General features: G+C 50.1%; 1 protein-coding gene across 1 annotated transcript in view; it reads right to left on the minus strand.

The window, feature by feature from the left end:
* Nucleotides 1–11,462, minus strand: part of ADAMTS15 (ADAM metallopeptidase with thrombospondin type 1 motif 15) — a 28,919-nt gene extending 17,457 nt beyond the window's left edge. Inside the window, exon 1 of the mRNA XM_014858524.3 lies at nucleotides 7,368–11,462. Coding sequence (XP_014714010.2) covers nucleotides 7,368–8,324 — 957 coding nt within the window. The 5' untranslated portion in view covers nucleotides 8,325–11,462. The remainder of the gene's footprint in view (nucleotides 1–7,367) is intronic.
* Nucleotides 11,463–22,084: the final 10,622 nt, after the last annotated feature.

A 22,084-nucleotide genomic window follows, 5' to 3' on the forward strand; every position in this document is an offset into this window, starting at 1 on the left:
CTGGGCCCGGGTGCCCACGGCGGTTGTGCAGGGCCCAGTTGTGCCTTATTTGTGGCCCTGAATGTCTCCACCCTTCTGGAATGAACTCAGAGGCACTCAAACGGCTTGAACCTCTTCAGCTCAGGCGCTCGTCTCCAGAAAGAGAAGCTCCCTGCTTCCTTCTGCCTGGAGGATGTCGGCACTCGCCAGCCCAGCCCCCTACCTGCCTCACTATTCCTGGTAATTTGCCATTTCTCCTTGTAGCTGAAGCTGCCATTCCAGATGACCCAAGAATCATCTTGGCCAAGAGCCTAATCCTCCGGGATTCTAACTGTCCCTCTTTTTATAAAAATTCAGGATTGAAGCCACAGTGTGAAAAAAAATAAATCAATAAGGATAACACTGTGCAGTGGCCCATCCATGTTCGCCAAGGCGGCTCCCTGCACATGCCCCCACAACTCCCCCCTACCCCCCACCCCCGTCTTCCCTGCAGACCTCGTTCCCGCCTCCTCTCATTCCCCTGCCATGCACTGAGATGCTTAATATTTCCCAGCAGTATGGAGACAGCGGGACCCACGAACATCAAGCACATTAAATGTGTTTATGTGGCAGAAGATACATGCGTTCTCACGTAGCCGGCTTCCTACTCACACGGCACTCCTGGGCCTGTGAGCCAGAGCTCGTCTTTTTTTTTTGAGGAAGATTAGCCCTAGCTAACATCTGCCTCCAATCCTCCTCTTTTTGCTAAGGAAGACTGGCCCTGAGCTAACATCCATGCCCATCTTCCTCTACTTTATATGCGGGACGCCTACCACAGCATGGCTTGGCAAGTGGTGCCATGTCCGCACCCGGGATCCGAACCGGTGAACCCCAGGCCGCCGAGAAGTGGAATGTGCACACTTAACTGCTGTGCCACCGGGCCAGCCCCCCAGTGCTCGTCTTGATGACCACATCACAGCATCTAGGCACACTCGCAGAACTCTGGAGCCATCCCTCACTCTACAGATGAGGAACCTGAGACTCAGGGAACTGAGATGGCTCACCTGAGGCCATGGGGCTACGAAGTAAAGAATTCAGTCCTGCAGCCGTGCCCTTTGAGAGCAAGGCCGGCAGTGGTCTTTGGTGTGAATCACGCCACACTAGTTAGGACATCATAACTGCTGGTGAAAACGCCCCTGCACTAGTATTAATCCTGCCCTTTAACTTATTTTCCATCTGAATTTCTGTCATGCATCACTGTATTTCCTCGTCCAACCCAAAATCCACTTCTGTTTGTAATCCCCAAGGACAAGAGGGCCTGGCTTTGCTAGAAGGAAAAAACCAATCTAGCAATTCAGTACCTCTAGCAATTCAGTGCCAGGGAACATGACTGAGGATGCCCTGGGAAGAGGAAGACGAGGTGAAGAGGAGGCAAGCCAGCCCTGTAGTTTCTGTCAGCAGATTCCGTTCCCTGGAATATAAATCCCTCATGAGGCACAAAATGCTGCTGCAGCAAGAGATGGAGGGACCCGGACGAGAATCACCTCAATGAGGAGGAGGACGAACCCCAGGCTTACAGGAGGACCACACTTTCTCTAGAAATCATCAGTTCAAGAGAGAGCACATGCCAAACATGAGGGTAGTAGCTAACACATACGGAGCTGCTATGATGGACCAGACACTGCCCTGAGAGCTCCAGCCGTATGCGCGCACTGACTCCTCACCACAGCTTTATGAGGGAGATGCCATTATTAGGCCCCAGTGGACAGATGAGACCCAGAGAAGGTAAGTAGCTGGTCCAGGGTCAAACAGGGAACCCAGGTTGGACAGGGACTGGCGCAAGAGAGGGCTGAAATTCAGGCAGGGCAGCCTCAGAGCTGAGCTCCTTCCACAGCTCTGGGCTGCTTCCCGGCACTCGCACCCCAACAATGAAGGGGCTGGGAGTCTCAAGAGGGCAAGGCTGTCCACCCCGAACCTCCCGCCCGCCGCGTGCAGGCTGTTCGCTGAGTGGGCGAAGCCTGAGGAGAGGCCGGGCGAGAGGCGAAGGGCAGGATTAAGTGCTGAGAGTGCTCTTGGAGCAGGGTCTGCGCCGCCTCCCCCAGTGAGCAAGCCCCTGGCTCCTTGCCCCGCACCTGCATCGACACACCGACCTGTCCTTCTGCGCACCCTGTCTGCTGGCTCCTCACTGGGGCCCCTCCTTTCTCCAGGGCAAAACCTGATGGCAAAGAGCCAACACAAAATGCCAGAAGAACCTAAGGCTCCCTCTCCTGCCCTGCAGCCTGACAGCCAAAAACAGTGGCTTAAAGACCCCCAGGAAGGAGCAAACCACCTGAGCACGCAGAGCCATCTGCAGTCCTCTCACCTACGGCAGCACCTGCCTTCCAGGACACATCCCGAACGGCGACGGCGTGCAGGGGCGACAGAGACAGAAAGCATGCACAGATCAGGGAGATCGGCAAACACTGGGGTCCATAGTTTGTGCACAAAGCAGACAAGCGGAAGGCATACTCGCAAGGGCAATGGGACGGAATGCTTCCTTCCAATCAGGGCCGCCCCAAAGGGAAATTCTGCAAGGGACCTGCAGGTAACCATCCAACAACAACAAACAGAGACTGAGCCACTACTCATAGCACCTGCCGTTCACTGGGGGCCTGTTGTGGAACACTCGGTCACTTACCCCAGCAAGGGTCCCATGAGTGAGGTACCATCATCATCATCATTGTCCTCATTCCAAGATGAGGAAAGTGAAGTTCAAACGGCTGATTCATTCAGTGGCCGTTGCTAAAAGTGCAAGTGCCAGGATTCACACTCAGCTCCGCCCGCCTCCGAGCCTGTGTTCCTTCCAGTGTGCCACGTGATCGAGGCCCGGTGACATGAACTACTGCAGAGATGTTGTTGGAAGGAGAGCAAGACTGAAGGAGGGAAAAAACCTCGCTTACCTTCCCAACTAAACCAGTGATTAAAAAAAGAAGGAAAAGATTCCAGTGCACATTCCTCGCTCCAAACGTCCTCCCCCATCCTCCACCACTAGTATCAGCTGACTCATTTGGTGTCAGCGAGAGAAGGAGAGAGAAAAGCAATCACCCAACAAGCCAGGGAGCAATCCTATTCCCCACTGCTCTCTTTTCCTCCCTTGTTCTCCACCCTTCCAGAAGGAGGGGTTGAGTTTCCATTCAGTGATAAAGATTTACAAACTATGAAATACCAAAGCTACAGATTCCCCTCTCTGCTAATATCTTCCAAGGCCTGACTTCAAAAAAGATCCTGAGGAAATTATGATTCCTTTTATTGTACTGGGAGATATGTGTAAACTGCATATTATCATTTTATTATTAAAATTTTTTAAATCTGAACAGTAAACTTCACTGCTCTATCACAAGCACTTTATTACAGAAAGAGCTGGCCTCTGTTTCAAACGGGGCTCCAGATGCTGTTCCAGGCTTCAGAGTGTAGAATACTGTAAGTACACGGCCCACAAGACACAGCATTGCTTGGGCCCTAGACCAGAAGGTAAGCGCCAAGCTTGGTATTGCCAGAGGCGGAGAGGGAAGAATGTGAAGGAAGAAGATAAGAAGAAGAGAGATGACAAAGAGCCGGCCTCGACAATCCCAAAGGCAGAAGAAGAGAGCATGGAAGAAAACGAGGAGAGGAGGTGGGGACGAGGGAACGGCAGAGAGTGGCACTAAGCACAACAGAAAAAATAAAGGAAGAAATAAGCAGCAGAAACGCACAAACAACAAACCCTAAAAAACAAAGTCAGTCTCAAGGAGGAAAGGTCATAGCAAAAGAGATGTTCAAAAGGAGGAGAGGCCTTCTACAACACAGGAAATGAGCTTCCTTCCCCATCCCACCAGCTCCCGACCCCAGTGCCTTTCTTGCCACCTGTCCCTCGGCTCCCGGCCCTCGGCCTTCTGAGGGCTTCCCGGCTCCAGTGTTAAGGAGCACGACCCCCAAGAGAGGAGGGCCCAAGCCTCCCCCACGCGCTTAACACCCCATATAGTGAAGAGCTATTTCCCTGCTGGGCTCCCTGCCATGCAGTGAATTCCTGGCGGCCAAAGGCCACGTCTCATTAATTTCCATATCTCCACAGCCCGGGATAGCACCTGGAAATAAGTATTAAAAAAATGTATGAATTACTGAATGAGAGCCAGTCTAGCACCAAGTTACCCGAACAGCAGAGGCATGGGACCTACAGAGAGAGAAGACTCGGAGAGGCGGTCCCGCCAGGCGTCGGCATGAATCCCCGGCTCCTGCTGCCCAGTGCAACAGGAACCCAGAGAAACTTCTCTCCCCATGGAAATGAATGTCCACCCAGCAAGACTGGCTCTAATTCTCCACAGATCCCGGTTCCAGCCCTGTGCTGACCTCACCCTGCTGTTAGGAGGCTAGAGGCTGATGGCTTTGCAGATTCAGATGTATAAATCTTTAAGTAAACTCCTCAAATTGTCAAAATTCTTGCTGTACGATCAACTTTTTCTCCTTTGCACACAGTAAAGGATCCTCCCTGGGTCTAGTCTTCCCAGTGTTTTGATTTCAACACCCCACACCCCTCCCTCTGCCTGCCAAGAGGACAGCGGCGTCTCCCACAGCCGAGCCCAGACTTGTCTTCACGCACAGCAACTCTGATGTGGGCCGAAGGGGAGGCTCCAGTCATGTGGTCCTACTGCTCTCCCCTGGCTACCCGGCACCTGGAGCTCTACGGGAGCTGCTCTCAGCTCTTCCTCAGGAGGAAACACAGTCTGACCAAGCCTGACCCTTCCTAACTGCTTTCTCCCTGCAAAAATCACAACCAGAGCATCATCAATCAAAAAGAGTCCCAGCCATTTTTCAGATTTCTCTGGGGGAACCAAGAAACAGGTGACTCTAAAGGTGTCTATCAGCTCAAGGGCCATTGCAGACAAAAGGCGATTTACAAAATAAGCATATTCCTAAAAACTTCCTATCTAAACAAACTGTGTATTTTGTTTTCAAATTTTACTTTGAAAAAGCACTGATTACACCAACATTATAATAAACAGGGATCAAGCAGAATAGCTCATACATCTGATTTAAAGGATTACTACTGACCCTTTTACTTTTGTTTCACTTTTGCAAAGTAAAACAAAAATCCCCCTTGTGTCGGAGTATAGCAGGAGACTCCTTCCCAGGTTCCCGGAGACCACATCTGCCTTCGTCTAGAAAGAGCAGCTGTGCGCTCATGTTCTCATCACAGGCTGCACCTTCCCCAGGGGAGCTCAGGAATGAGCATTCCTAAGACTCTGAGAATGCAGCAGGCCCTGAAGTCTGTGCTTGCAAGGAGGTGAGGGAGAGATGTTTACTCTAAAGCATAAAGCACATACCTGGGTGATGGACCTGCCAACACAGCCTCCCCACTTTCTGGCTTTGCCCTCTAGACGCCTAAGAGAAAGACAGTTTCTGAAAGTCACACGTTGCACATCACTGCTTCTGACACAGGTGGTCATACATCTTGTACCCATTATGCATGGTCAACATAGCCCCCTGGGGGAGTGGCACACACCATTGACACACAGAAGCTGTCACGCTGTTTGCTTGCTTCTTCTTCAAAAGGCAGGTCCTTCTGATGGCATGGCCCATATTCCCAGCAGAAATCCTCTTCCTAGGGCTGGTTCCAAAAGTCAGCCTAGCCACTAGGCAGCAGAGCCTGAGGTCTGTTACTTCAGAGCCAGTGAGTGACCTCCACAGGGGCATCCCAGATAGCAGATGGGGCAACAGCTGCTTTGCCCATTAAGATATCCTGTTCTGGCCTTTGGTTTTTTTCCCCAGCAATCTGACCGCAGAGTTGGTCTGTGTGCAGAGGTCGAAGCCACCTCCTTTGCAGTTTCCCCATGACTCAGGCAGTGCTTGCAGGGCTGGGCAGTGGCCGCTCTACAGACCTCAGTTGGAAGAATGAGCACAAGGAAACAGACTCAGGCCAAAGACCTCCCTAGAGAAACCAGGTGGTGGGAGGAGAAGGCTGGGGAAGCAGGAAGTTCAACTCCAGGAAGAGACAAGCTGCGCCAAATGGGTTAGTGTGGAAGACTCCAGCTCCAGCCCTGTGTGCACCAGGCCAGCTTTGAGTGGCCAAGTGGAAACAGTGGAGAGTTAGAGCCCCACGGGTCACCAAGGATTCAGTGCCATCCCCCCAATGCTATGGTTATGATAATAACAAAACAAGAGCACGGCACAGACTCAGGTCACAGTCCCACATCAGAGGAAGCAGGTCACCTGGATGTCCCCTTTGCTCCCAGTCTCCTGTATCTGAGAAATTTCAAGGATCCTAAACTTTCACAGTACCCAATCACTCCAACACCTATGAATCTAGATTTTCATAGATCCATAGCAAAGGACAGGACTGCCTTTCTGATCTGCTTTTTTGATCTGTCTTTCTAATCCCAATACCCTGCATCTTTCCAACTCTGCAGCTGGGGTCTCCAGAGGCTGTTTGCTAAGTTCCCACCACTTCCACAGTGCCAGGGGCAGAAGCTGGAGCCCCGCAGTCAAGCGCATAGGAAGTGCCAGGGAGTCAGGGTCATGAGCGACCTTGCCTGCTCTGCTCAATAACATGTATCAGGACAAACAGGTCACCCTCGGCCAACGAGGATTTGGGAAAACTGAAAGAGATTTTCCCAACTCAGCTCCAAGCGAAACTCCACTTTAAACTCCAAGATCCAAACAGCTGCCCTAACTAGGCTGCCTGCTCTGAATGAACTGGAAGCCCCTCAAACAGAAGACAGGCCCAGCACAGAAGAGTACAGGAGATCCACCAATGGAGATGGGAAGCTCCCAGAACTTGAGTCTGTCCTTTCACTACAAGCCACGAAATAACCAAAATGATTCCCTTCATCCCAATCCAGGTTTTCCAGGCCCAGGTCAGAGAGAGGATAACTGAACATGTTACCCACGAGAAACGTAGCCAGGCGCTGACCTGGGACGTTTGGTAGACATTCCAGTTCTACCAGAAGAGAAAGGAAGACCGGGCGGAGGTGTCTGAAAGGGCTTAGACGCCTCCATAGGAGAGGGGCGGACCTTCCACACCCTCTCCAACGCCATCCTCAGAGCGCCTCCTATCTGCCTTAGAAACAAACTGCGGCTCCGGGGCGGCAACTTCCTGGGTTCCGGCCCCTCGGTGGCTGATCTAGGAGGCGCTGATTGGCTACCTCCAGGCCAACACCTTCAGAAGGAGCAGGCGCTCCTCCGACCGCCCACGTGCATCCGGACGCGCGTGAGCCCGAGCTCCGCTGAGCCCAGGAGCGGGCTCTCCCTGGAAGATCGGAAGTGGGAGTTAGAAGAGATCAACGAAATTTAAACTCGGGGGCATTGCGCGGCACAAAAGGCATTTGGAGAGTTATGAGTGGTGAGTCTAAGAAAATGGGGCTGTCTGGGTCCAAAAAGGTGACTGATCAACTCACCTGCCTGGTGAAGAGGATGGCGGTGTCCCAATACTCAGGGTGCTTGTCACTCACTTTGTTCAGCTTCTTCTGCCAGGCGCAAAAGTTGCGAAGCGTCAAGGCCGCGTTTCCTGTGACCTTGGGCCCTGTGTCGCGGTCTCCCAGAAGCAGCACCTTGACTACGACGATGTTGATGGGGTTGAGGATGCTGGGATGGCGGTAGAGTCGCGCTGCCGTGGCCAGCAGCGTCAGCAGATAATGCTCCAAGTCCGCGCCGTGGAACTTGACCATTGACTCGTCGGCCACCACCAGCGTCTCCACGAACCGCGGGATAGACACGAAGCGCTTGGCGCGCCCGGACCTGCGCCGGCTGCGACTCTCCCCTAAGTCGGTCCGCCGCGGCTTATAGGGGTCCAGGGCCCGCAGGATGGCGGGGTTCCAGCCTGAGGCCACCCCGCAGCGAGATGTGGGATCTCCGGGAGGCCCGCCAGGGGCGCCCCGGCGCTGGAGGAGGTGTGCGCCCTGGCTGTTGCCCCGCGCCGCCGGTGCGCTGGCGTTGGGCAGCGGGCTAATGACATACTCGGCGCCTCGGTAGCCGAAGGCTCCGCGTAGCCCCCCGCACAGGCTCACAGCAGCGAAGGAGTCCGGCTCGGCGTTCACATCTCCAGAGTAGAAGCAACGTCGCAAGTCTGGAGAGCTCCCGGTGAGGCCCTGGAGGGGGACGCCTAGATGCTCAGTGGCGAACGCGGGCGCCAGGAACTGAGCATCCGGCGTCAGGTGTAGGTAAAAGTCCTCCTGAAATGCTGTGATCTGAAAAATGAGTCCCTGGTCCCCGGAGTCTTCGGGACCCCTCCAGTAGTAGTGGCGGCCGTTGATGTCCGGGTCCAGTCGAATGGGGACCACCACCTCCCGCTCTGGCTCTGAGCCGCCAGCGGATCCCCCGGCGAGAGCCAGAGTTAAGATGCCCAGCAGAAGCATGGCGCCGAGCAGCGCACAGCCGCGCTCTCGGAAGGGCTCGGCCCGGCACCCCGGGCGCCGGCACGGTCTCTTTGCAGCACGCACACCGGAACCACCAACGCTCCGGGGCAGCCCGCAGCTCCCAGAAAGGAGAGCAAAGGGAGGGAGACTCCTCCCAGGGCTGTGAGCGAGCACCGGGCAGCCCGCGCCTCCTACCTGTGCCTTTCCAAGCAAAGCGCGCCCTGGGAGCTTAAGGGCAATCGCTGTCAAGTGCAAGGACGAAGATTTGCAGCCGAAAACTAGAGGGAGGTGCCGGGCCGCTTCTCCGAGCCGCAGCCACTCGCAGAGCCACAAACCAGCCGCTGGGCGAGCCTATTAAAGGACCCCTCCTCTTTGGACTGCCCAGTCGGCGCCCCTCCCTCTCTCCCCTCCCAGCCTCCCAGCCTCCCAAAGCTTGCAGCCCCGAGCCTCCAGGGGCCACCGAAGAACTCGGTCCCGCCTCCGGAGCGGAGAGCCACTTGGCGGGGAGGGAGTGGCGTTGAGCTGAGGCAGGAGGCGTGGGCTGGCTAGAGAAGCCAGAGAGGGAGTCTCGGTCGCGTTTTGCTCTTAGGTTATGCCCCAGTGCCCAACACATCAGTTGCTTCAGTCCCAACGGACGTCAGTCCGCTCTCTGGGTCTTAGTTTTTATCTCTAGGCAGTTCGGGTCAGGCACTGGGAATGCAGAGCCACGACTGACCTCCTCTCCCGGTCTCACCTCAGCCTTCCCATTGCAACATCTCTGCTGTTTCTTCATCACAGTGTCCCCTAAAAGGCCCAGAACCAAGACGTGCCCCTGTTGCCAGAAGGGCAAATTCCCAGGAACACGGAGAGCCTTTGTGGAACCTAGGGCCGTCCAAGCCCACGGTCTGCCCTGGGGCAGTGGTGTGCTCCATGGGCTGGTGCAGACAGTCAAATTTTCAGGAACTTTGCCAGTCAGCTATTAAACATAGCCACTACTAAAAATTAAATTATATAAAATAACTATAAATTATGTTTACTAGCAAACCCCATCACATCCTAATTATTTGACTATTGTCTGTGCTCTTGAGCCTCCAGAACCACCAACCAGCTAGGACAGCCTATAGCTCCCAGAAAAGAGAGCAGAGGGAGGTGGAAGTAGGACAGAAATGCTAAATGGTATGCTACCGTGCCTCTCCCCCTTCAGGGACACCACAATAGGAGCTTGGAGTATGTCCTGGTGGGAGTATTCACACCACTGAAATAGGCAAATGCTACCGCTCAGGGCTTGGGGAGGGGAGCAGAACCCTTGTTCAACGCTGACCAGTGCCCCGGCGCCTGGAGGGGATGCGGAGGAAGAAGTTGTCTTCTCACCAGGAGGGGCTGAGGGACTGGTGGACAGCAAAAAGTCAGACAGTGCTTCCTCCACGAGTTTCTCTCATCTACCCCTTGACTGAGTATCATGCAGAGCACTGGAGTGGGAGGCTGAGCGTGCGTCTGTGAGGATGCAACCATTGGCCGCGAGCTCCTGTGGAGTTTGGAGGGGAGTCTAAGGAGCCCTCTCTCAGGGGCTGGGCCTCAAGATCCCCCTTCTCTCTCTGAAAAATTGACTTCTTTCTTCTGACAAGGAACAAGGCGAGCTGAGGAAGGCAGGCTTTCCTAGTCTCTCTTGATACCTAGAAAATCTTTCCAGAACCAAAAGGCTCTGAGTTGAGTTTGCAAGAGGAGAGGAGAGTATGCAATGATTTGAAGCCGAAAAGGGGGGTGGCATGGAAGAATTTTGGAATTTTCTTAGGAAAGTGGCTGCTCAAGTAAACAACTATTTTTGAAGGGAAGAGAACGCTGGGACTGTCCATCAGTGAAGAGCACTTTTTGCCCATTATTTTCTCCCCATAAAGGATCCACTCTTCAAAGAGCTCCCTGGGACCTTGGAACAGGAAGACCGCTGAGATGCGCATGATTCTCCTGGGGCCGCTCTTCAACTGAGATGCACGAGGCTGAAATTCATTATGCGGATGAGTAAGAGATGGGTGTTTATGCTCTGTAAATGAAAGGGAGAGTGGGCATATGGGCAGATTGTGTGTGACAGAGAGGGAGTTCATGTTTACAAGCGTTTTGTGCGTTTGAGCATTTCAAGAGGGCCTGTAATTAAAGGGAAACTCAGACTACCAAGGGCAATCATAAGTCATTGATTTAGGGCAAGCAATTGTTTTCCTGCACCCAGCAGTTTAAGTGGGGAGTTACAAGGTTTCCAATGACATTTTTCTTTCCCTGTGATGGATCGGGTTTGAAAGCAAGGCTCCAGCATGTCAATCAAGATGGCAGGACTGCGAGAGGAAGCCCTTCCCCACCTGTGTGCCTTGCTTCCCCTTCCCTAGTCACAGCCCAGCTGTTCTCACCCTCGAGCACAGAAACCAGTCATGTGGACTTTCTCACAGGTACCAGCATACCCTGAGCACTTACTCTCCCCTAAGCACTGCAACAAGAGTTTCATGTGCATTATCTTACTTAGTGCTTGTCTCTCCCGTCTTGGGAAGCTGCACTTCTGTCTGATCGGTTTGCTTGGGCTTCCTAACCAGGAGTGAAGATCTAGGGATATGCTGAAGCAGAGGATAAAGAGTACTTGAGTAGGAGTCAGGAGAACTCAACATCAACACTCCATTTCCGCAACTGATCTGATTCTCTGACTCTTAATTTTTTCATCTGTCAAAGAGGAGGGATTACCCACAACTAAAATATACAACTATGTACTGGGGGGGATTTGGGGAGAAAAAGGAAAAAAAAATTGACAATAGTCATTAGCTCAGGTGCCAATCTTAAAAAAAAAAAGAGGAGGGATTATTCCAGATGAGAGGTCTTCCATCAGAGGACTGCATTAGAAACCTCTGGTCTAGACAATATCTAAGGTCGCTTCCAGGTCAAATATTACTTGACTGTTGGAGGCCTATGGAAGGCAACATAGCATGATGCCTAAGAGCCCAGGCTTGAAGGACCGACCTGCATCCTGGCTCCACCAGACCTTAGCTGTGCAATCTCAGGTAAGTTACTGCACCTCCCTAAGCCTTACCTTCTTTATTATTAAAATGGGGATAATAATACTACCCATCTCCTCTAGTTATTGTAAGTCAATGCCTATAAAGTGCTCAGAAGTGCTTGGTATCTAACACAAAAAATGTTTCTCAAAGGTTATCTAATAGTACTGTTAATATTCTTATTGGCAATTATTATTGTTATTATTCCTGCCAAGCCTTACTTGGCCCTCCAAGATGATTGCCATCATCACCTTCGGGAGTTTTCTGGTATTCCTAACAGGGAAGGGAGGAACGCCCTCTCCCAGCTCTGCTTGGGAGCTCACAGTGTCACCTCGGCAGCCCTGCTTCTATACTAGGACCCTGCAGTTGCCACCGTCTTGCTTCTCCCTGTCCTCCATGGTCTTAAGATCTTTGGGAAATAAAAAGCAACTCTTTCCCCAAAAGGAAGTTTAGGGGCCAAGCCAGTGCTGTCAACTCTAAATACCTCAGCTTGGCCTTTTATGCCTTTTGCCAACTAGGCTGACCTCTTCCTGACCTTCAGTTCTCAGCACATGTGCCACCGCCTCAGGGAGGCCTTCCTGGGCCACCCAACCTAAGAAGCCCCAAATCACGTTTCATTTTCTCAGTAGCATTGACCTCTATCTAAGCCTATTTTGTTCACATGGATCTTTACTTTGTTACTGAACGTCTCGCCACCGCCCCCCAAAACTAGAACAAGACTAGGACCTTATCTGTCTCATTCACTATTATCCCCCAGGGCCTGGCACAGTGCTGGGCAAACAGGCGCTCTTCCTAAATACTGAATGAATGAGTTCACCCGATTCTAACCTCAGCCTGGTCACTCACAGTTGGTGAGACTTTGACAAGATACTTCATCTCTGAGATGGGGATGAGGCTCTCTCCTAGTATTTGGAGTGCCTACCACACTGCTCCCATAATTATTAATTTCCTACACCTCTCTGACAGAACCTCAGCCCAGGACCCCTGTCACCTAGCCTAGGAGCCTCCTTTCCTAGTTAAGCAACTGAGGGCCAGGCAGATAGGGTGTCTTGTCTAAGGTTGCCAGCCAGCTGCTTTGCTCATCTCATAAACTCATTCTCTTTACCCTTTACACGAAAACCTGGCTTTAGCTCAATTATTTAGCTTGTCTTCTTCAGCTCAGCTTTGTGTAAGCCACTTTCCCATGTAGGATGCCTTTCAAGCTTATCTGTGCCTGTCTATATAACTTTCAACTTCTATAGGACGCCACTTAATTTAACTCACACCGCTTTAACTGCTTCTCTTTTCTTAGTTCCTCCAACATATGTGTATTCCATTTCTAGCAGAGGAATAAGCTATTGGAACTCGCTTGCCCTTTGCTATTAAATGTTAAATCCTCTCCCTGAGCCTGGGCTACAGCCGTACCGGCCTGGAAACTCATCCAAACCAGGGCTTCCTTTTCTTTTATATCAGTCTCATGACGGTCCCCAGAGCGGATATTGACTGAGCCAGGTGGATAAAGGAGGTTCCAGGTAAAAGATAGACGATGATCAGCCCAACAGGGTGATGCGCTGAGGCCAGAGGAGGCAGCCACGGAGTTCAGCTCAGAGACTTAGACTCCACTTCTTTCAAGTCCTGATTACTCACCAACATCAGGACCAAGGGTGACTTCTGCCTACCTGTAAAATCAAGCATCCCAGATTATCTCCCCAAAGGGGAGAAAACAATTAAGGAGAAAAGAGAGTGGGAGGAGAAATGAGGAATAAGCCCTGTGGTCTAGGCGAGATTTTAATGGGGAGGAAAGTGGCTGAAAGAGGTCTCCCCCTCCCTCAGATCAGATTTTATGAAATATTGTTTTACCATGTTAGGATCTAGATCAGGCTTTACACAGAAAATAGAGTTAAGAATTTATCGCTTTTTGTGCTTTATGTCTCCGCCATTCTTTGTCAAAGATCCCAGAAGTCCCAGATGTGTATAATCTGCTCTTCACGGATACCGTCCCACAGAGATGGGCAGAGCAGACCACACCTAGAAGGGCACAGACTTTGGGAAGCTTCTTAGAAGGCTCAGGGAGTGTTAAATTACTGAGTTGCACCATCCACTGGCTTCCACAAGTGCTGGAGGCCTTGGCCAATCTTCTCCCAGATGTGGAGACAGCTGGAGCAGCTGGAGATTCATCTAAGGCCACATGAATTATGGCCCTGGGCCTGGGGCCATTGTTCTTTGCTCAGAGAAAATATTTAACTCTATTTTTTCCTTCTCAGCCACCCACTCTGTTTTTTCCTCTGGGGCTAAATATTTAATAGAAGTCCGTCTGGTGCTTAAGTGCTGTATTTATTCTCTTGAACGCTAGCAGGTTAGGACAAACGGTCCTGACTCGGCTTGGGCGAACTCCCCAAATAACACTTCCAGGCTGCCTCCTTGTTGCCCCCTGAGTCCCCTCTTGTACGGTCTTAAATGACAGCCACCACCCTCATGGCTCAGGCTTCCCAACTTATCCATTTATTTTAGAGACCCACACACATACACACAGCAGTGTAAACGACTTTGGTGCTCTCGGCTCTTCAGGATATAGCAGTAGCCTTAGGGCCGGTCGAGGAGGGATACCCAGAAGGAGATGAAATGAATACTAAATCCTTGACTCCTGTCTAGGGATTTGGAAAGCAATTCGTTTTTTCTGCCAAACAAGCTTCTATCTCCTCTGCTCCTCCCAGTATACCCTTTCCCCATCGCTATCAGTATCCAGAATAGTAGCTTCAAGATTGAGCTTGAACTCGAGCCTCCGGCTCTCCAGCACAGTGAGGAGTAAAGCACTACCTCTGGGCTTCTTCAGAATGTTAGACAAGGCGCCAAAGTAGGATGCCTCCTTCCTCTCCACCGCCACGTCTCCTTCCATCAGCCGACTCTCCTTGGTAAGTGTATGTGACATATACAAAAGAGCATATGGCTTGTAAATGAGTTCATACACATCTCACTTTATCCTCACAAAAACACTTGGGGAGCGCTGGCCCCGTGGCCGAGTGGTTAAGTTCGCGCGCTCTGCTGCAGGCGGCCCAGTGTTTCGTTGGTTCGAATCCTGGGCGCGGACATGGCACTGCTCATCAAACCACGCTGAGGCAGCGTCCCACATGCCACAGCTAGAAGGACCCACAACGAAGAATATACAACTATATACCGGGGGGATTTGGGGAGAAAAAGGAAAAAAAATAAAATCTTTAAAAAAAAAAAAACACTTGGGGAGGGAAGCAGTGGGACAGGAATGATTGACATCTCCACTTTGGGTAAGAGAAATGAAGACTTCAAGGGGTTAAGTGACTTGCTACAGATCCTGTTGTTAGTGAGAAGCACAGGAAGACCGAAACACTCGTTTTGTGTAAGTTCCAGCCGGCTGTTTCCTCTGTGCCTCACTCAGCTGCCGGCCTTCTGGCGAGACCATGCCATTTTCGCGTGTGTGTATACAAGCCTGCCCACTCACATCGTGGGTGCACCCTCTTCCCTCCCGTCCTGTCGTACACTCCCCTCCGCACACAGTTCTGTCCTCCTCTTCCCTCCATACACACACTGCTTCTCACGTTCCGCGAACACATACGAGCTAGTTTAAATAGAATTCATAAGAAGAAGTGAGTTGCCTGTAAGCTGAGCCTACTCTGGGTCAACAGTTAACTTGATGGCCCTAACATGACTGGTCTACTGTCTTTGGAGCTTTCACAAAAAGCCACAGAGAATACCCATCACAGAGGAGTATTATTTAATTTGTATTAAAAGAGCACTTTTTCCATTGTCCTCATTTTCACTTCCTTCCCTCCACACTGTGGCACTAAGGGGACTCCAGTCACTGGAACTCAGCATAGGTCACAAGATGCTCTAACGTAGCAATTCTGAACCGTCGGGGGCGGAGAAGGCGTGAACAGTGAAACCTCATCCTGAGAAACAGCTCGGCAGGTACCCACACTCAGCACTGGCCGTGACTTTGGGAGACTGGTGGACTCTCAGAAGCCCGTTCCTCAGCCCTGCCCGCGCCCAGCAGGAGGAAGCTTCCTCTCTAACGCGTGTTGCCAAAATACTTGAAAATCAGACAGGGCTGCACCAGAACCTGAGCCTGTCACACCCACCCTTACACCACTGAGCGGTCAGGAGCAGCCTAGCTCCTTGCCCCGGATCGCAGATCTTCGAGCCAGGGCCCAGCCCCAGCCAGGGTGACGCTGGGTAATTCGGGGATGCTAGTTAAATGACCCAGTCTTCTGGAGCTTTGAATTCCTTATTTATGAAAAAGGAAGGATATTCTTATTATCATTAGTAAGGGCGCATTGAGCCCACAGAGTGAACAGCATTATTCTGGACTCTTGTAGTTGGAAAGTATGGTACAGTTCTCACTTTAGGAGTTTGCAATTTATTTGATTCATTCTGCCAAGAAAAAGCAAGGTGAGCTGTGGCTCTTGCTCTCTTCTTGTAGGTAAAACTAGGGGCTAGGTGTGCAGCTTGTGGAAACCCAGAGCAGCTACCCCTTCTTGTCTGCGCCACGCTCCTCCATTCTTGTCTCCTCCTAGCACGCCTCTCTCCCCTCCATCCTCTGTATCCCCTGTCTAACCCCACCACCACCATGCTTTGTGTGCTCTCTCTAATTCTTCTCATGCGTCTTTACTCCCCTTTCTCAAAATCTGCTGCTGTTGGCATCTTCATTTACACTAAGGTAAAAATAACTGATAACAGCTTTAAAATGTTTCCCATTCATGATAATTTACAACTTAACAGCAAAGCACTTGGGGGCACAAATCTCATAAATGAGAAACAAAGCACCTGGGAAGCAGCTGATTCCCTGTATCCACCCTGCTCTCATCCGTCATGCTCCTCACTGAACCCAACAGGTTGGGTGGGTCTTCCTGAGAACCTCCCAGGATGGCAGAGTCTCCACTTGTAAGCTACCGCCCTGGAAGCGTTTCTCTGGCTCTTCACTTAGAAACGACTCGAGGAACACCGACCTCATTTGTCCTTGTGTCTGATGAACCTAGTCAGTGCGCACTGCCTCACCTCAGGCTTCCTGCCTCTGTTTACTCTGGAAGCGGAGGAGTCTGTGGACAATGGGAACGCGCATCTTGAATAGCAAGGCAAGTGCCGGGAGCCCAGAGTGGCGGAGAAAATGTCCAGCTGAGCATCCACAGCCCAGTGCGCATGAGGCTCGTAGGCCTGAGTTTCCTCTGGCCCATAAGAGCATCAGAAACTCAAGGGCATAAAACTCTGCTATTTAACTAAAGAAGAACATAAAAGTAGCCCTTGACCCAGCAGTGGTAGAAGAAAGGCTGCCTCTGGCTCTCCCTGCTCAGGCCCACCCCTTACCTGAGTGTGGGTCCCAGAGCAGAGCCCGAGGTGCCAGCAGACCCCGGTCTTCTCCCCTCTTGGGTTTCCCAGTGCTCTGCTGAGAGACCAGAAGTTATCTCCTTCAGCAAGGCTTTCCGTGCTCTGCCTGCCCTTGCTGCCTCCTCCCTGCACCTCTGTGCAGCCTCCCTTGTTACTGCTAAGAGCCAAGAGGTGATGGATCCAGCAATGTCACTTCTTAGCCAACCTGGCAGCAGCAGCCCAGCAACTTGTCCAACACTTGCAAGCTGTGGTTGGTGAGACTCCAAACATCAAGTCACTCCAAGGAAAGATTTCTCTCTTCCTCCCCTTCTTCTCTTCCTGCTAGCCAGGAATCTCCTCCTTCACATCAGTACATCCCACTCTGACGTTTGGAATCAGCCAGCAGACCAAGTGAAAGACACTCGTAGAACGCAGAGCCCAATTGGGTGACAGTCCCTACATTTCATAAAGGAAAACCAAGGCTCCTGGAAAGGCCCCAGATTGGGGGGAGAGGAGACAGCAAGATTGGTGACTGCACAGGCAGATTGCACCTCTGCTCTTGTAGTTGTGAAAAGAGAGAACAGTGTGGGAATAGGGAAGGCTGAAGAGAAGAGTCAAATTTTAAAAGAAAACCAAGAGAATCTCTAATTTCATATATATTCATAGAGCAGAATGCATTCTCACTCTCAACTCGAACCGCCCCATCTCTCCATCTGGCCCGCCAGTCCACACTCCTAGCCCGCATCACTGCCTGAGCTTCACCAGTATGTAGCCGTCTCCACCTAGCTAGCCCACAGGTCCTTAAAATCTAAAACCAGACTTATGACTCCCTCCCACACATGTACCCAAACAACATACAGGTGCACATGTACCTTCTTCCACCTGTTTTCTCAAGTCGGCCAATGGCATCTCTATTCACCTCATCCCCCATCCAGTCAGCCTCACCTCCTCCCTTACCTTGGCCCCCTGCACCCATAGCCAGTTCCCATCAGGGCTAACTCAAAGAGGCTCCAGTGTGTTCCTCTCCATCTCCTGCCACCTCCCAGCTGAGGCCCACACCATCTCTGGAAAGCTTGTCCTGACAGCTCTCCACAACTCCAATCTCTCACTTAAAGCAGTCCTTATTCTACATACTCGTTAGCGTTGTCTTTCTAAAAGACAAATGTGATGATGTACTGAGTCTTCATCGCCCTCTGGAAGAAAGCTCCCAGTGCCCAGGGTAACAATACACCCCTTCACACTCCGGCCCCTGCTCACCATCCTCGCTTCCTGCCTGCTGCTCCTTGCTAGCACCTCATATTCCAGACCTCCAAGACTCAGAACTCTCTTCCTGGCCCAAATGCACAGATTCTTGTGTGTGTAGCTGTGTGTGTGAGTGTGTGTGTGTACCTCTACCTTTCTGAAATGGTTTTCCCCCTTCTACTCATTCATTAAAGTCAATCAAAGTATCACTCAAATGGAATCTTTCCCAACCAAGAGACTATCTGCCCATCAAAACACAGCTCTCACTACGTTCTCTGAGCTCTCCTAATTTATTAATTAATTCACTCAACAAATGTTTCCTGAATGCCTACTCTGTCTGCCAGGTTTTTTGCATACGGCTTTATTATTGTACTTGCAACATTATATGATAATTATTTGGCTATTTAACTTTCTCTTTCTCCAGACCAGGAACTACCTCGATGACACAGATGATCAGAACACAGGAACTATCTTTTGCATTTCTTTGCCCATGTTGCCTAGGACAGCACAAAGTAGGTTTATGGAACTATTTACTGAAGTGAAAATACAGGGAATGGGAAGCTGAGTAAGGAAAAGAGGAAAGAAGAAAATTCAGAAAGAGGAGAGAATTGAGTAAAGTCCAAGCAGAAGAGAGAAACTTGGTCAGGAGCTCCAGAGATGGGAGCACGAGAAAGTCAGAAAGTGTGTATGGAATCAGAAGAGTATATCACTTCTCCTCACCGCCATCAACAGATTGATATGGGGGGGGGGGGTTGTATGGGTGTGAGTGGGTGTGCACACACACCCTAGGAAAGATATAAAGAAAAGCCTTCAACAGTGGAAGCTTCGATGCTAACTACAAAGCTTTTCCATGAAGTGCGCCAGGCCATCTCCATCCTTGCCCCCGCCTCCTTCTTCCCTGCTACCTGGCTGCTCTAAATCCCACTCGCTGCCTGAGTCCTCGGGCCTCTCCTGATCCTCCATCATCTTAGTCCTTGGGCCTTTCCTGTTCTCCACTATCTTTTGAGGCTTTCAGAAGATACCTCCACATTCTTAGATGGTTTCACATGGGGTGAGACACTCCTTTGTAAGTCACTAACTATGCCAAATCTAAATAATTTGAATTCTTACATAATGGACTGTTCTTTTTGAAGGTTCTTACTGAAGAAAAAACAAACACACCAAAGGAAGAGTTCTGCAAGAAGATAACATGGTCATCCGGGGTACAGAGATGCTGAAATATAACAGCATGTCCCCCTGGCCTCCACAGACCCGGATTCTGCTGCCAGCCCACTTCCAGGCAGCTCCGTAACTCGGGTCATGTCACACAAAACCTCTGAGCCCAGGTTCTGCTCTGCAGGAGAGAGTGAAATTAGATGTGACCTGGAGAGAACATGGGACTGAGAACACACATTCTAGCCTGCAATCTCCTGTCAACCAGCTGTGAGTGTGGGAAAATGACATCTTCACAGGTCTCGATTTCCCCATCTATAAAGTGAGAGGTTAGAGAAAGGATCTCCTGCCATCCATCTCTAATGTCCATGTCCCTCTCTAAAATTCTCTAATGCTAACAAGCTTGATGAGACTCCAGACGGAGCAGACCGCAAGGAAGAATATTCTGAAAAAAAGAAAGAACTCCTGTAATCTCAGGAAGTGGGGTTCGTGGACAGTTGCACAATTAGCGCTAGACCTAGATGTCAAAAAGAAAAAAGGCTGGATTTTTTAATCCAGAATCAAAAGAATTCTCATTTCCTCCACTACTTAAGAATACTTCAAAAATAATAGAATGGATGGGGCCGGAAAGTTCTCATGATATCATCTCCCACCCAATTCAAGAATCCTCTTTAGCACGCCTGCAGGTGCCCCCTGTCTGTTACCAGGACTCCTGACACGTGTCCCTGGCCCCCAGATTTCTCCCTTATGCTACAGCCACAGTGTCTGAAATTCTCCATTAGTCGTTTATTTCTTTTGGTTCCCCGTCCCCAGGTCTCTTAAACTTCAAACACTCCTAGTAGTACTTCCATCAAACCAAAGTGTTCACGACTGGGATTCCCTTCTGTCCAGGACAGAGAAGGTCAGGTGAGGCCCCTGGGAAACTCGAAAAGAAGGGGCCCTGAGGAAGAGGAGACCAGCACCAAGATGAACTCCAGATTCTTACAAGTGTTCTACCAGGCCAGATGGGAGCACATAAGCATGATGGTGATGCTGACAAAGATGGTAAAAACAATGAACATAGGCACTTCACATGCTAACTCACGGTGAACACATGTATGAAAAGTGGACAGTTTTGTCTGTTTTTTGTGGAGAAAGCCTATCTTTATTGAGGTCGTATTGGTTTATGACACTGTGTAAATTTCAGGTGTGTATTATCATATTTCAGCGCCTGTAAAGACTGTATCATGTTGACCACTAGTAGTATAGTTTTGTGTTTTGCTGAGGAAGACTGGCCCTGAGCTAACATCTGTGCCAATCTTCTTCTACTTTAAATGTGGGATGCTGCCCACAGCATGGGCGCCTGTGAATCCTAGACCGCTGAAGCGGAGACCGCAAACTTAACCATTACACCACCAGGCCGGCCCCCCATGGTATAGTTTTTATCCGTCACCATATATATGTGCCCCTTTACCCCTTTCGCCCTTCTCCCACTCCCTTCCCTTCTGGTAACCACCAATCTGGTCTCCTTTAAAAGTGGGTGGTTTTTATATCAAGTCCCTTGATGACCTTGAGTAAGCACCTCATCTCCTCTGAGAAATCAACCTCCACCCTGAAATCCGGACTCCTTTCCTTCATCCCTCTGTTCTTCTCTCTGAAACAAGGAGAAATGGGTGCAGCTTTGCAAGTTAGTACAATAAAATATATATTCATATGTATGTGTGCGTGTGTGTGTGTGTCAGTGTGTCTGTGTCTGTATGTACGTTACCAGAAGGGGTTAATTAGACCCATTGTTTAGAGAGATTTCAGTCCCTCTTGCATCGGCTATAACAGGTAAATGTGACAAGACTCCCATCTGGTGGTTAGAATCAATAAATGAAGATTTGGGGACATGTATTGTTTGCATTAATAATTAACCCGGTGTATAGAAACCAAACCATCCTCAAGATTAAGGTGGTACCAGGCCCTGGAGACATGTCAGCTTGGCCAGCTCTCCAAGACTGCTTGATAATTTGGGTTGAAGACATTGGTCTAATGAAGACCAGAAATCAAGGTGAAGAAACACTGTAGGAAGGAGAGAAACACAAGTTAAGACAACCGCACGACACCTCCTTCAACATTTTCCAGTGACTAGTTGTAAGAAATCTAATGAACGCTCACCTTTGTTTTGTACAATTTTGAAAGACTGCTGTCTCACAGTTGCATGGCATAATAGAGACTCCTAACTTTTGAAAAAGTTGTTCTGTAAAGTGTAAAAAAGAGGATAAATACCAAGTGCCAACAATGCCACCTGCTGGCCTTTGCTGGTAAAGCAAGCATGACCTAAGCCTGTTATTATCATTGTGGCCATTGTTATTGCATATAGGACTCAAAATGTGCTAATTCTTACTGACCAGTTACAGCAGTAATCACAGATGGTAATCACAGAAGCATTTCACATGGAATCTTTGGCATCCTTATATTTTGGGCACCCAACAATGACCCCAATACTTGGCAGTTAATCACTGAAAATACAAAGGTAAGAACAAAATGTCTGTTTTTTTCTTGATGTATTAAAATCAATTAAAGTTTGGTCAGCAAGCACATCAACATCAATATCACACTAAGGTTTGTACTCCCCCTGGCTTTCAGTGATACAGGATCAGCAGCGTGCCCATTGAGACTGTCTGTATCCACCAGAATGGCCAGACGAAGGTAGAAAAAATAATCAGAGTAGCTACTGCTTTACAGAAGTTAGGAAGTTGAACTTGAAGTGGCCTCAAGAGTATGAACTAATGGTTTTCCATATACTAGGGGTAGTTCAAAAGGTTCCAAAAGAAAGAATATTTAGGACTAAGAGAGAATTAAACAGATAAAAATGCATAGGAGTGCATGTACACACACAAGTGGCAACCACAGAAGCCTGCATGCCAAAGGGGCACAACGCACACGTCAGCTCAGACATAATGCCAAAACCCAAACACAGCCGGCCAAGGGGCTCTGCCAGGTGGTAGAAGAGGACCAGGAAATTCTCCTTCTGTTATAAGCAATGCAGGGTCAGGGAGATTACACAATGGCCAGAGTTAT

This window comes from Equus asinus, chromosome 20 (genome assembly GCF_041296235.1).
Source record: "Equus asinus isolate D_3611 breed Donkey chromosome 20, EquAss-T2T_v2, whole genome shotgun sequence".
NCBI classification, from domain to species: domain Eukaryota; kingdom Metazoa; phylum Chordata; class Mammalia; order Perissodactyla; family Equidae; genus Equus; species Equus asinus.